Source organism: Canis lupus, chromosome 1, assembly GCF_048164855.1.
Source record: "Canis lupus baileyi chromosome 1, mCanLup2.hap1, whole genome shotgun sequence".
In the NCBI taxonomy this organism is placed as follows: Eukaryota; Metazoa; Chordata; class Mammalia; order Carnivora; family Canidae; genus Canis; species Canis lupus.
The window spans coordinates 77,052,402-77,068,285 of NC_132838.1; the positions used below are offsets into that span (position 1 = coordinate 77,052,402).

Below are 15,884 nucleotides of genomic sequence, written 5' to 3' on the forward strand. Positions count from 1 at the left end.
CAGAGGGAGAAGCAGGCTCCCTGTAAGGAGCCTGATGCAAGACTCGATCTCAGGACCCTGAGATCAAGCCCTGAGCCAAAGGCAGATGTTCAACCGCTGAGCCACTCAGGTACCCTTAGAGCATAAAGGGTCTCTTACTGGCTGCAGAGGGTTTGGAACAGTTCCCCCAGAATCTTCATGGCCCAGAGGACTGGCTTAGGTGGCTGATTAGTGAGAAGTCAATGGAGAGGTTTTGAGAGTGATATTAGAAAGGGAGGGAAACTTAAACAATGAATAGGTGCTATCAAATGATTTGATCTCATTTAACTCTCCTCAGAATACCATTGTAATTAAGTATTGTCATACCTTCCCCCCCTTAAAAAAGTCATGGAGAAATTAAGGCTTAGAAAAGCTATATGACTTGCCCAAGGTCGCAGGACCAAAAGCGGGTAGGATCCTTGGGCCTCTGCTCTTCCAGGTAAAACACCCCCTCTTGGGTCATTCAAGGAGAATCTGGGGACTCAGAGGTTGGAATGACATCAGGGTGTTTGATGAAAAAACAAACTCCTGGACTCACTATAGACCTGCTGAATGAGAATCTCTAGTGACCAAGCCTAAGCACTGGCATTCTAACCCTTATTCCAGGTGCTGCTGGCATACAGCCAGGTTTGGGAACAGCTGGAGGTGTGTCCTATCACGTGGCCACCTTTCTGTTCCCCTGACCATCTCCCTCCATCCTCCCGTGCTTCCCATTTCTTGGGGGTTTCTGTTGTTCAGGCTCTCTCGGAATAACCCTCCTGGTATACACCCCCTCCCTGTTCAAATTTATTTGAAGCTCCCAACCCCAACGCGATTGGGCATCTACCTGCACGCTTGGAAGGGTGAGGAGTTGGTAAGGCTCTGGGGAGAGTGTCTCTGAGCAAACGACATGACACAAGCACTCATCAGCTGCCTGAAAGAAGCTAATGACGTTTCTACTCCTCACGTCCTGAGCAGGCAGGCTGTTCACTTTTTCTGCAAAACGTGTCCTCTGAGGTTTTGTGTAGATGCAGCGCAGTTGAGAGCCTCCCACCAAGAGGCTGCTCTGGTGGGACAGGCAGCGGCCTCCTCTGAGGCCCTGGAGGAGCAGAGCTGGGGCTGAACCCTTGAAAAGCAGAGCCGCTCCCTCTCCCCACAAGGGGCTCCCTCCAGCAGCTGGGCTTACCTCACCATTTTATGCTTTTGGTATCTTCTATAAGCTGGGCACAGAGCTGCCTTTGAAAACTCCAATTAAGGCTCTTTTTCTTTTTTAATTAATGTTTTTATTGAAGTATAGTCGGTACAATGTAACATTACTTTCATGGGTTAAAAACTCCAATTAAGTCTCTTTGTCTTTTTAGCAGACTACCTTGCCCCAGAACAGTAATAACAAACACTGAAAAAAGCAGAAGCTCTTTAAAGGTCCCTGTCGCCTACCTCTGAGGCTTGGGAGCAACCACCCTGCCAAGAAGATGGGCAGGAGATGAAGACGGCCCTTTTCTCAGGCTCCCTGAGAAACGTAGATAACAACGTGTTGGGTTCACGGCTCCCTGGGGCTGGGGTGGTGGTGGCGGGGGCAGGTGCACCCCGGGCATGTGTGTCCTCGCTGGAGGAGGAGGGCCCCCTGGGACTCTGTCCCATGTTAGCACAGCTTGCTGGGGATTTTTATCCTCTTGACTGCGTGTGGATCCACAGCCCAGCTCTGGCCAGCAGCCCGCACTGCGTGTACCAGGTGTCAGGAGCCTCCTGGGTGGGATCTCATAGGCTGTACCTCCCTCCCCAGGTTACCCCCTCCCCTCCTGTCTCATTCTCCCTGTGCTTTTTCTGTCCCCAGTGCCCTTCTGTGTTGTCTCAGTCCCTTTGCAGAGGTGGAAGGGGAGAAGGGGCTTCTTTGCAAAAGAGCGTTCCTCTGGCTTTCCATTGTTCTGAGGAAAAGGCCAAAATCCTTAACTAGCATAGCTCAAGGTCAGGTCCTGCTAAATGAGGGGGAAAATGTATGTGTTGGGGCTTGTAATGACAATAATAATAATAACGTGGGGAGATGCACATCTGATCTTTTTAGTTCCTCCAGTGCTTAAGCTCTCTGGGCTTTATGCCTGCTGAGCCTTCTGCCCAGAACACTGCCCACAACCTGCCAGGCTAACACCTTCCCCTCCCCGGATCTCAGCTCAGACCCCTGGCTCCTACGCTGGCTTAGTCTCCCCTTCCCGTGCAATCATTGCATCTTTTCCTTCATGCCCCCCACCACAATATAGAGTTATTCACTTATGTGTCTGGTTTTTAGATTAATATCCATTTCCCTTCTAGACCTTACACTCCATGAATGCAGAGGCCGTGTGTCTTCCCTAAACCTAGCGGCAGTGTGCGGAGCTGGCTTGGCATTCGGTTAACAATTGCTGAACAGGGGATCCCTGGGTGGCGCAGTGGTTTGGCGCCTGCGTTTGGCCCAGGGCGCGATCCTGGAGACCCAGGATCGAATCCCACGTCGGGCTCCCGGTGCATGGAGCCTGCTTCTCCTTCTGCCTGTGTCTCTGCCTCTCTCTCTCTCTCTGTGACTATCATAAAACAACAACAACAACAACAACTAAAAACAATTGCTGAACAGATGAACCAGGGCTTCAACCAGGCCCAGTGGTGGGGATTGCTGCCCGCATGGAAACTTCTAACCAGAGCTCTGGCTGTGTGCACATCTTTGCTCAGAATTCTATACAGCATATTGCTCTGGGTGGTTTTTCTGTTAAGATTTTGTGACTCCCAGTATTTTAAATGGTCCTGAAATCTTGGAGACCATTCTTTCTAGGTTGGGTTCAGTTGCACAAGGCTTAAAGTTATTGACCAAGAGGCATCGTCAGCCTCACAGCAATTTGGCACCCTGGGTGTGGCCTGTATGCAGCCCACGGTCTCATTGTTTTCAGAGTGCTGTGGTTTTGTTCATGGCTAAGGGCACACTCAGAGTTGCTGAATCAGTGCTTGGCTGGGCTTCCTATTCCACGTGTGTCTTAGTCATTTACCAGCCTGGGTTCTTTTAAAGGGCACTGGGTCATGGCGACCTAACCGGAACATATCCAAGCCAGTGACTGTGTCCACAAGAGCCCTTGTGCTCTCTTTTGGGCAGTACACAGTAGGTGGGTTCTTTGAGACATGGTGAGTGACCTGTGTCACCAGGAAGCTGTCTTCTACTGCAGTGTTGGTTCAGCTCAGGCAGGAAAATTCCCCTCACCACCCCCACCCCCACAACTGGAAACTTGACACCTTGTGACACAATCCATCTTCTTTGTATCTTTTTTTTAATATAAATTTATTTTTTATTGTTGTTCAATTTGCCAACATATAGAATAACACCCAGTGCTTATCCCGTCAAGTGTCCACCTCAGTGCCCATCACCCAGTCACCCCCACTCTTCTCTGTATCTTCCAAATGGAAATTGGGAAAGAATCCCTTTTGATCATCAGTATTGCCTGGTCCTTTCTGCAGGTCTTGACCCCTTTAACGGATTATGAAACCAAACTGTGTGGGCTACCACCAGCATTTAGAAAGAAAAGAGGAGTACCTAACTGGCTCAGTAGGTAGAGCATGTCACTCTCCATCTCCAGGTCGAGTTCAAGTCCCATGTTGGACATGGAGCCTACTTTTAAAAAAAATGAAGAGATAGCAGAGTATACATATAGTGAAATACACTGTTTTGTTTTGTTTTTTTGGTGAAACTTCTCTTTCAGGTGTGTGTGCACATGTGCAATCCTCCAATAGCATATATTCCTTAGAGTCAAAAATATTTGACTAATTTGACTCTAATATTTGACAGTTATCACACTTTATATAGCATGTCTCATTTGGACTTTACAATATCACTACCAACTCTGTTTTGCTTCTTATAGGTACGCGAAATCCAGTCAGATCAAGACTGTGTCAAGCAGCAAGATATTTTTTAAAGGAAGTAGATTTCGATATAGGTGGGTACCTGTGGTTCCATTTTGATGATGAGTTGGGGTGGGGGCAGTTACTGACTTCTACTTTTAAGATTTTATTTATTTATTCATGAGACACACAGAGAGAGGCAGAGACATAGGCAGAGGGAGAAGCAGGCTCCCCATGAGGAGCTTGATGCAGGACTCTATCCCAGGACCCTAGGATCACGACCTGAGCCAACAGGAGATACTCAACCACTGAGCCACCCAGTCATCCCAGCCATTGATTTTTTGAATACTTTGCTTATAAATCAGTGTATTTTGGCTTGTACACCTGCTTTGATCCTCCATTTCTACTCCACTCATGTCTTACACTCATGAACTCCCCTCAAATTCCATAGTAACTTCTCTCATGGAGGAAGAGAAGGCATAGATTTCTAGAGTGGATCAGGCTACTGTGAAATTAAAAAAAAAAATACACACACACACTACTCCCCTTCTGCTCTGAGTATCTGTGCACAGACATTGTGTTTTTCTTTTGCAGTGGTAAAGTTGCCAAAGAGGTGGTAGAGGCCAGCTCCAAAATCCAGAGGGAGCCTCCAGAGGTGCACAGGTATGTGGGGTCATCCCCAGGGCTCCGGGAGGCTTCTGGGATGGATGGAAGGGTTTAGAAGCCTGCTTTGCCAAATCCTCTATAATGGGAAAGGGCATAAGGGCACCAGCTGCCTCTGCCTGTGTCATTTTGGGCACATCTGTTTCCAGGCACGGCACTCTTGCTGTCCTGGAAATCTTTGTGGGACAGACTTGACAGGGCCACGGTGTGAGTGCAGCCTGACTCCATTTTGAGTTGCTTGCTCTGTGGGGAGGAATCATTGGCTTGCTTGGGCCTGGATTGCCACATGAACAGTGTGTGAGGCACAGGGGTGTCGTCTCCTGGCTGAAGCTATCATCCTGCTGTCTAAGAACACTCTTCTGTTCCTGCCTCGTCAGATGTGGCCAATTCCCATTGGCCCAACTTCTCTTTGACTGTTTCACAGGAGGAAGGCTGGGGGTGCTCATCACTCCTGGAGCTTCTTACTCCCAAAGCTCACTCAGGGGAATGAGGAATGTAGTCATTAGCAGTTCAAGGGTATGCATCTTCATAATGTGGCAGTCTATGCAGTTCATAGGAATTAAATATTCCCTTTGTCATGTTGGACTTTATATCACCACAATATGCACAGATCATTGCGTATTCTCAACCTTAAACATGCTAGATATCTAAAGCTGAATATTCTCATCATGACATTTTCCTTTTTGAAGGCAAGATCATCCTAAGTTATGCTTTTTAGGAGGCTGCCACACACTGGTTGGCACCTTTTCCTTCCTTCCCCGCCTTTGGACTTGGCAGAGTCTCCCTTAGGCTCATATTTGCTCATATTTGCCCAGTCTCCTCTGTTTCCAGCATGACCCAGTGAACTGGGGGCTTCTTTCCTTATTTCCCGGGTTGTTGGGTCTTGGAAATGTTGCCCAACCAGCCTGGCATGGGGGTCCAGACAACACTTCTCTCCCACACGAGGGAGCAGAACTACAGTTGGCACGAGATCCCATGCAGATGTCTACAGAGAATAATTCCTTCCTGGTTTGGGTGACCCAGTGGAAGCTGTCATGTGCACGTCTGTAGAAGTGGTCTTTCCTGCATTAAGAAGCAGGAGAAAGATGTAGGGCTAGGGAAGCTGGAGCACATTGTCTGGAGGTACCTTAGTGCAAAACTGTGAAAGTCTTAGAGCCTACCCACTGATGACACTGGTCTTTTATTTGTTATTTACTTCTTTTTAATATAGTCTTTAGAGTCCCTCTTCTACCACAAATCGTAGTCACTCTGGCAGAAATGAAAAAGATGAAATGATAAAATGTATCATTTGAACTTTTCTAGACTCTGGGCCAGAAATGACCTTAAGTATCATCTAATTTGATGCTTCTATTTTATAGACAAGGGAACTTGAGTCTCAGAGAAGTTAAATGATTTATCTCAAGTTGTAAATTTTTTTATGTGTGTGGCAGACCTAAGCCTGTATTCTTCTCTTTGTAGCATTTGCTACCCAGAAAGCTTCTGGCATTCTCTTAGAAGCTGGGAGGCAGAACCACCTCAGGGGCTCCGCTTGGGTTTTATTTTTCTAATTTGAAGTGCGAGTATTTGATCTTTAAAAAAAGAAAAAAGAAATACTTGATGCTGGGGAGTTCTTTTGACAGCACAAATACAAAGAAGGAAACTGTTTTTAACAATATGCTTTCAGAGGCTCATATTCTCAATATGTAAGATTTTCCATGAATCCCATAGTTATCATATATAGATAGATAATGAGATCAGAAATAATTTGAAAAAATTCTCTTTTTGACTGAGATTTGCATAGTTTATGGGACTCAAGGATCCCTAGATAAGGGCTTCTCAAACTTTAACTTGGACAGGGATCACCTACAGGTCTTTTAAAATCAGATTCCCGATTCATGAATCTGGCATTTCTAATGAGCTCCAAGATGGTGGCCATGCTGATTCAGGGACCACATTTTGAGGAGCCAGGCTGTGTAAAAGGAGCAGAGTGGCCATAGTGAGAATCTTTTTCCAGAATGGACAGAACCAAACTGCCAGAAGGGCTGGGAAATGAGGCATCAATTTATAGTTTCCCTTTTCTGGAATCTTCTAAAGCCCCCCAGGGATGTTACTGCAAACAAGGACCTATGGGCCCTTGAGACTCTGGTTCATATGGTATTTCTTGCCTTTCCACTGAACCCTTTTATGTGTATATGAAAGCCTATTGAGTCCACATGCTCAGGACACCTCTCTGGTCCTCAGCTTTGTGGTAGTATGTCTCAAATCTGACAATACAAGGAAGATTTGTTTAAAGTAATAATACAAAGCAAGCTGTGGGAGGGAAAAGCTGTGCCTATTTGGTCATCTGTGTATCACCCAACACCTAACACAGCACTGGGCACATAGTAGAGGTCAGTACATATTTGTTGAATGCGTATATGAATCAGGGGTGTGAGGTGACAGCAATGTGCCTGCGATTTTCTGAGAAGACCTGAGATCTGTCCAACGTGCTGCCCTGGGGACCTTGACCTGCTAGGAGGCAGTAGTGCTATCAGAGCCATGGAGATAGATCCTTCCAGTAGCAATTTCTCATTTCTTTCCAGTGGCCAGTTGTGTGGAAGGACACTTTTTCCCTTAAACAATTATTTTTTTTAAAGTTTTTGAGAGTTTATTTTATTTATTTTTTTAATTTTTATTTATGATAGGCACACAGTGAGAAAGAGAGAGGCAGAGACACAGGCAGAGGGAGAAGCAGGCTCCATGCACCGGGAGCCCAACGTGGGAGGCGCCAAACTGCTGCGCCACCCAGGGATCCCAAACAATTATTTTTGAATTATTTTGGCTTCTTTGATGTGGCTGTCAAAAGTGAGAATATAGTAATGAATCCTTTCTCTGCTGTGTTCAGAGATGACCACTCCTTTAGAATGGTGATAGTAAGGCTTTAGTTAGTTGTCTTTCTTCCCACTTGAGAGTGTACTCTTCAAAGAACAGCGAGTTCATGGAATACAACTTTTGCTGAGGTGTGTGTATTTAGAGAGACACAACACAGATTGAGAACACTGTCTTGGGAATTTTTTTTTTTCAAAAAGAGAAAAAGCTAATTCTCATGATAGTTCACTGATCTTTACTGATGACAAGGTCTCTAAGCAAAGTCCTCCTGGGCTGGCTACCTGGTGAGAATCAACCACTTATGCCAGGGGCCGTGAGGCAGAAGGCTGCAGCTCACTGAGCCCAGGGCTGACCGTGTGAGCCACCTGGGCATAGCAGCCACTACTGGGACACACCCAGAAGCAGCATTTGGACCTGAAACAAGCACCAGTCATGAATTTTTTTTAAAGATTTTATTTACTTATTCATGAGAGAGACACACACAGAGGCAGAGACACAGGCAGAGGGAGAAGCAGGCCATGCAGGGAGCCTGACATGGGACTCAATCCCGAGTCTCCAGGATCATGCCCTGGGCTGAAGGCAGTGCTAAACCGCTGAGCCACCCGGGCTGCCCACCAGTCATGAACTTGGTTGTGTTGCTTATAAACTGTGTAGTCTAATCTAGTTTGTGTTGCTTACAAGCTGGGTGGTCTTGGGTAAGTCTGAACTTCTCTGATCATCAATTTACTCATCTGTAAAATGAGATTCAGAATATTACTTTGCCCAACTTCTAGATTGTGTTATGGGCATTAAAATAAAGTGCTTTAAAAAATTAGAAAGTGCCATACGAATGCGAGATGATGGTGTTATAACTCTCATCCAAAAACGAAGCTAGAATTTAACAGACGTGTCCTCATTAAAGCTTCTTCAGATGGAGTTTTGATGATGGGCCAACAGCACTTGCTTCACTGCAAGGACTAGTGCAGGAATTCCACAAGCCTTCAGTTGCTCTATATTATGCTTTCAGTTTTTGAAGCCAATCTTAGAATGTACTTGCACTTTCAAAAGAAAACCTTTTTACCTCAGTAGAATTCCTAGTGATGGTTTCATTAGAAAACTGTTCTGTGCTGAGTACAAAGTGGGTCAGGCATTTTGCAGAATCAGTTGACGGATAGATTCTGAGAATGGGAAACACAACACTGACCCTTGCCTGGCTTGAGGGGACTCCAGCCAGAGAAGCTGTTGCATCAGGAGCCCAGGCATAAGGGCAGGGTGGGAGCTGAGTAGGATGTTGGCATATCTTCTAGAAGATCACCTGACACAGTGGACATTAGCCGTAGTGAACAGAGTCCTCTCTCAGGCACTATAGGATAAATCATGCAGAAAGTTCAGGGAGGCACTGTTGAGAATCAGATGATCTGAGTTAGTCAACTCTAAGTGTCTTTCTTTAGTCAAGTTCTATAACTTCATTGAGTCTCGATGTCCTGATCTGTGAATATGGTATTTTTCTTGCCTGTCTCACAGGTACACTGAGAAAGACAAATATGGTCATATATATAAACCATCAAATTCTGGCATTATATTTATTATTAGCATAACTGTGCTGGTGGGCTCTTGATTTAAATGAAGCCAGGATCAGTTGCACCTTTAAAAAGGTCACAAGGAGAGAAATATAAAAAGGTAACCTATAGTCTGCAGGAGTTAGTAGAGAAAGGATAGGAGACATGCCTCTTGATTCTAATTTTGCTTAATCTTACTCTCTAGTTGTCCCAGGGCCCAACACCCAGGCCTGGAGCCCTAGATTCTTTGTGCTCTAGGGAAACTCTAGCTGTGCCCACTTTTGGGTTTATCTGAGTCTTGGACTTATTGGGAGGCAGTGTTCATCTCTGAATCATAGAACTCAGGGTCTCAGGATTGTAATTCTCTGTAGGGTTCATCTAGCCTAACCCTAAGCAGACCCTAACCTCTCTGACCTTGGCCATAGGCCTCTGCTACAGTGTGACAGCAGGAGCCTGTGGGCATACATGCTGAGTCAGCATCCTCCTGACCAGCCAGTGCCTGGTAGGCTCACACCTGTGAGATCACTCTTAGTTAACTCAGGCTGTCTAAACACAGAGCAGTTGCCCAGATATTGCAGTGTTTTTTTAAAATTTTTTTTAATTTTTATTTATTTATGATAGTCACACACACACAGAGAGAGAGAGAGAGGCAGAGACACAGGCAGAGGGAGAAGCAGGCTCCATGCACCGGGAGCCCGACGTGGGACTCGATCCCGGGTCTCCAGGATCGCGCCCTGGGCCAAAGGCAGGCGCCAAACCGCTGCGCCATGCAGGCATCCCCAGATATTGCAGTGTTGAGGGGGTGGCATGGGGCAAGGGGCATGATGCTTTACATCTCCAATTGAAGAGTGTTGGGGGGGGCACTGCTGTGGAGCAAAAGATCCTCCATAAAGGCTCATTACAGGCCCTCCTTGATGATATGCAGTAATTTCTGGAGGATGGAACTGCTGCCAGTCAACTGGCATGGGTGTCAGAGGTGGGTCAGAGCGATCTAGTTTGAGTAGCAATGGAAAATGGGCTTTTCTGAGGTCGGAAAGCTCCACGGTCCTCAGGTGCCCCTCCTTAGAGTTTACAGAAGACCCTTGGCCATCAGTCTCCTCCATGAGATGTGTGCTTTTCCAGCTGTGGCTATAGCACATTAATGAGTCACGAAATGAAAAAAGACCAGCACTTCAAGCAAAATAAACTAGAATGGGGGGAAAAAGCGAATCACACATAACAAGAGTTACTGTCGTTGCATGAAACATTTACTTTACTTGTATGTCTCCCCACGTGTGTACAGAGAAATGATATAAGATGCATTTCTTAATGTGGGTCTCCATCAAAAAGTATGAAAATCATAGTGCTAGAGAGTGAGTTCCTTAATGCAAGGACCATGGCTCACCAGAACGAGGCAGGCCATCCAATGCTGCATACGTATTAGCTGCAAGTAAGTGGTTGGCAAGTGAAATAATGAAGGACAGGAGTCCATGGCAAAGCTAGTCCTCGTAATTTTTTCTCCAGCCAGTGCCAGCTGTGGAGGGTACCATGTTCTTCTCCATCCCTGTCCATGCCAAATAGGAATGCCCCAGCTATAAGGCAGGGGCAACACTCATGTCAATCTGAAATGGCAGCTTCTGTCAAGCCAGGATTGCATTTAGTTTACTTAGATTTCTTTCTTTTAAAGATTTATTTATTTATTTATTTATTTATTTATTTATTTATTTATTTATACATGAGAGCACAGAGAGAGAGGCAAAGACACAGGCATAGGGAGAAGCACGCTCCCCAAGGAAAGCCTGATGTGGGACTTGATCCTAGGACCCCAGGATCATGCCCTGAGCTGAAGGCAGATGCTCAACTGCTGAGCCACCCAGGTGTCCTAGTTTACTTCGATTTCAAATGTGAATGGCCCTTAATAAGACAGCTAGGGAGGCACTGTAAAGTGCATCAGAATGGATAGATCAGTTTCTGCCCTTAAGGTGCTTCTCAAGGTGGGACTGATTAGTACACCAATAAATACAGAGAGAGGTGCTGAATGCCATGAGTTGTGAAAGAAGGGAGAGTAGTTTGAGGGGAGAAAGAGAGAATGTGCAAATGTGTTGTGAAAATGTGTTGTCAGGTGCCCATCCAAGGGGGCACCAAAGGGTAGGTAGGAGACATTTCACAGCATCTTTAAAGGGTGGGTTGGTTGGGGTTTTGACAGGAAACCTAGGGAGGGGAAAGGTGCTGAAACACCACTAGAGGAGCCCCACTTCCCTGTCTTTCAAGGCAGACAGCTGGTCTCCTTGCAGCAGGCAGTGTAGACAGGCTTCCTGCTATCAGCCACTAGTCTTGACATGACACTCGTACATTTTTCCTTGCCATCTGCTGCCCTTCACAGCCAATGACACGTGTTTGCTGCCTCAGAAGCAGGGTGTCTGTGGCTGGCTGGTGAGAGGAGTGTGAATTTGAATGTGAGCATTAAACACTGATATTAAATGTTGGACATCCAGCAACACCAAGGTAGCTCAGAGCCATAGAATGCCTGTACCATCTCTCTGACTGGGTTCTGTTTTCGTTTTTGGTTTTTTGGTGGTTATTAAATTACTTGAGTGATGCCTTTAATTCACCTGTCTGCATATCTAGGTCAGTGACACCTGCCTCTTGTGTTTTTCGGTGTCACCTAGTACGCTTGAATCTGGTGACATATGGGGAAATAGGTTTCCTTCGCTGCATTGCATTAGAACATGTGAACATTTTGTCAGAACCTTAAGGATGAAGAGGGCTGTGTGTGTCTTCAGTGTTATGTTGCCTTTACCACTGGCCTCATCCAGTGTGTGAGTGCAGAGACAGTTCCCAACTCAGGAAGCCGACTGAGATGGACCGGCTGGTGTTTGCCTCGGAGACCAATTCCCCCCGGTTTGTGTCTGTTTTCAGAGCCAACATTACTCAGAGCCGTAGTTCCTACTCCTTGAACAAACAGCTCATCATTAACATGGAGCCCCTGCAGCCCCTGCTGCCTTCCCCCAGTGAGCAAGAAGAAGAACTTCCATTGGGTGAAGGTAAGTACCCTTCCTTCCAGAAGCTGGCATTGCAGGCTTACCCTAAAGGGACGAGTGAGGCACCAATGGTTGGGCACCTAGGTAATGGTTGGGGTGGGGAATCGAATGGGTCACAAACTGTTCCTAGAAAATAAACTGTTTCCAGCTGGAAGACTGCATTATTTTGAGAGTTCTATCAGTTTCCCCTGGAGAAAGGCCATGGATACAAAGTAGTCTTAAAAATTATGTGTTAAAGGAGTAATGGTGTTAGACCCCCACTGTCCAGCAGGGTAGCCACTAGCAATGTGTGGCTGTTTAAATTCGTTAGAATTAAAAACTCAATTCTAGCCACATTAGCTGCACTTCCAATGAGTAATAGCCACATGTGGCTAATGGCTACCATTATGTAAAGATCAGACCAAGAACTTTTTCATCACTATAGAAAGTTCTACTGAGTGGTAAGTTTTTATTATAATTAAATTAGTGATTGTAAAGAATTTTTCCTAAGTATCTTTATACTGGTCATTCTGCTCTGCCTGAATATTTCTTCTACTTATATTCCCTTTTTCCAGAGGCCTTTCTCTGATAGTTTTAATACAAGCTAAAATACACATAGTCCACTTCAACCCAAAAGTTGTATTTTAAGGACTGTACAACTGTACAAAAAGCAAAAGCTTTTTGCTTTTAAGGACTTACTTCAGGGAAGAATCTTCCCACACTGCTTGTTATAGACACCTCGGGAAGTAATCTCACACATGAATTTCAAAGTATATTTGAAAATGCACTCAAAGTTCTTGGAACCCTGAACACAAATATAACATGCTTTCCTTAACTTTAAATGACTTTGGTTTCATCTTTTAGACTTTGGGTACTGGGCAGTTCCAAGAGTGCAGGTCTGTCTGTCTCCAAAAGATCTCTTTCACCTGCAGCTTCAATTGAAGAATTTTGTCTATAGGGGAAAACCCTTCAGCTTGTAATGAAAATATGGCTTAGAATGTAGATATCCTTGGGAGAAGCAGCAGCTACTTCACACTGAAGTGTAAATGATTTTAGTAAATCTTTTTCTGAAAGGAAGTTTATTTTTATTTATTTATTTTTGGTATATTTTATTATTGGAGTTCAATTTGCCAACATACAGCATAACACCCAGTGCTCATCCCGTCCGTGAATGTCACCCCCCTCAGTGCCTGTCACCCAGTCACCCCATCCCCCTGCCCACGTCCCCTTCCACAACCCTTAGTTTGTTTCCCAGAGTTAGGAGTCTCTCATGTTCTGTCTCCCTCTCTGATATTTCCACTCATTTTCTCCCCTTTCCCCTTTGATTCCTTTCACTATTTTTTATATTCCCCAAATGAATGAGACCATATAATGTTTGTCCTTCTCTGATTGACTTATTTCACTCAGCATAATACCCTCTGGTTCCATCCACGTTGAAGCAAATGGTGGGTATTTGTCTTTTTTTTTTTTTTTTTTTTTTTGTATTTGTCTTTTCTAATGGCTGAGTAATATTCCATTGTACACATAGACCACATCTTCTTTATCCATTCATCTTTTGAGGGACACTGAGGCTCCTTCCACAGTTTGGCTATTGTGGACATTGCTGCTATAAACATTGGGGTGCAGGTGTCTCGTTCTTTCACTGCATCTGTATCTTTGGGGTAAATCCCCAGCAGTGCAATTGCTGGGTCATAGGGCAAGTCTATTTTTAACTCTTTGAGGAACCTCCACACAGTTTTCCAGAGTGGCTGCACCAGTTCACATTCCCACCAACAGTGCAAGAGGGTTCCCCTTTCTCCACATCCTCTCCAACATTTGTTGTTTCCTGTCTTGTTAATTTTCCCCATTCTCACTGGTGTGAGGTGGTATCTCATTGTGGTTTTGATTTGTATTTCCCTGATGGCCAGGGATGTGGAGCATTTTCTCATGTGCTTGTTGGCCATGTGTAGGTCTTCTTTGGTGAAATTTCTGTTCATGTCTTTTGCCCATTTCATGATTGGATTGTTTCTTTGCTGTTGAGTTTAATAAGTTCTTTATAGATCTTGGATACTAGCCCTTTAGCTGCTATGTCATTTGCAAATATCTTCTCCCATTCTGTAGGTTGTCTTTTAGTTTTGTTGACTGTTTCTTTTGCTGTGCAGAAGCTTTTTATCTTGATGAAGTCCCAATAATTCATTTTTGCTTTTATTTCCCTTGCCTTCATAGATGTATCTTGCAAGAAGTTGCTGTGGCCAAGTTCAAAAAGGGTGTTGCCTGTGTTCTCCTCTAGGATTTGGATGGATTCTTGTCTCACATTTAGATCTTTCATCCATTTTGAGTTTATCTTTGTGTATGGTGTAATAGAAGGGTCTAGTTTCATTCTTCTGCTTGTGGCTGTCCAGTTTTCTCAGCACCATTTATTGAAGAGACTGTCTTTTTTCCAATGGATAGTCTTTCCTGCTTTGTTGAATATTAGTTGACCATAGAGTTGGGGGTCCATTTCTGGGTTCTCTGTTCTTTCCATTGATCTATGTGTCTGTTTTTGTGCCATTAGCACTGAAAGGAAGTTTAATTTTTTTTAAAGGAGAACTGGACAGGTAGATGCCCCAAATTCCATGAGTAGAAGGAAAGCATGCAAAACAGGAAGGGTGGGGCCTTAGGAGATGCCTTTATCCCTAGCTGAGTTATAAGATGATGACAATGAGGATGGTCTTAGTGTAATCATGGCCTTAACAACAAACTCTCTAAGTTCCATACTGAAGTTAGTCTTCTTAGCCCAAGGGTTTCTGGGCCCATGTTGCTTGTCTACGTTTTCTAGTACCCTCTCTGTTTTTGTATGTTTTTCAAGTATAATAAAAGTAGCTTTCATTTCTGATCCCCAGTGATTTTTCTGGGCTTCCTCTTGTAGAGAAGGAAAAAGTTTTCCCCTTCAATGTCGTTCAGCTGGACCAAGATTTAATTTATATAAGACAAATTTACTGGAGAAAAATATCTCAAGTTTCATTATGTGCGCACGAGGCCCCCCAATAAAACTGAGACCTAAAGAAATGATGAAGGCAGGCAGTTTGTATACATCTTAGACAAAGAGACAATAAATTGAGGAGGAAGTGACAGGGTAAAGAAAACAGGTGTTTGGGAGCTTTAATTAATAGGGAATTCCAAGCAAACTTTAGGCTAAGGTCTAGTAGATTAGAAAAAAAATGGGATGCCTGGGTGTCCGTGGTTGAGCATCTGCCTTTGGCTCAGAGTGTGATCCTGGGTTTTGGGATCGAGTCCTACATCAGGCTCACTATGAAAAGCCTGCTTCTCCTTCTGCTTGTGCCTCTGCCTCTTTCTCTGTGTTTCTCATGAATAAATAAATAAAATCTTTAAAAAAAGATTAGAAAAACAACAAGGTTTGTTCCTACAGCTTTCTCAGCTTTGAAGTCCCCATCTCTGGTGATAAGGATATCTTTTACTTCTCATTATAGGGAGGGTGTTTTTCATAAGGGAGATTTGTTTCCTGCTCACAGGGGGACAGAGGAGGGTCTGAGTGTCCTTGCACTAGCTGCTTCCCAAGTAGCTTCAATTCAAAATAAAATGCAACGTGATACATTTTGGGTGGCTTACCATGGACCTCTACCCGCTCATATACCTGGAATATTTGGTTTAGTGGAAATTGCCTTTTCTGGAGATCACAATTCTCCCAAGATTGAATGGAGAAAGGAAAGGAAAAGTTGTAACTGTGTCTTGTCTAGAAAGATGGAAATCTAGTTGGGAATGAAGATTCCATGGGGAATATGGAAGTCAGGCCACTGTGGCTCCAGGTGTCATCCGCAGGATATAACAGGTAACTAGACAAGCTTTCCCCTGGACCCTTTACCTCATTCAAATAAAGGCTTCCATTTTGCTCCATTTTCTATAATGACATTCCATGGCTAAATCCTAGCCCTGACTTTAACATGAATGCTGTGGACAAGAGACTCATACATTATAATTAATTGCAATAAAAATAAAAATGTTCATG

At 44.5% G+C, this 15,884-nt stretch overlaps 1 protein-coding gene across 4 annotated transcripts in view; it reads left to right on the top strand.

The window, feature by feature from the left end:
- FRMD3 (FERM domain containing 3) overlaps positions 1 to 15,884 on the top strand; it is a 292,382-nt gene that overhangs the window by 225,021 nt on the left and 51,477 nt on the right. For all 4 annotated transcript variants that reach the window (XM_072836922.1, XM_072836930.1, XM_072836912.1 and 1 more), the window contains 3 exons: positions 3,873 to 3,947; positions 4,447 to 4,515; positions 11,799 to 11,923. In XM_072836922.1, coding sequence (XP_072693023.1) covers positions 3,873 to 3,947; positions 4,447 to 4,515; positions 11,799 to 11,923 — 269 coding nt within the window. The remainder of the gene's footprint in view (positions 1 to 3,872; positions 3,948 to 4,446; positions 4,516 to 11,798; positions 11,924 to 15,884) is intronic.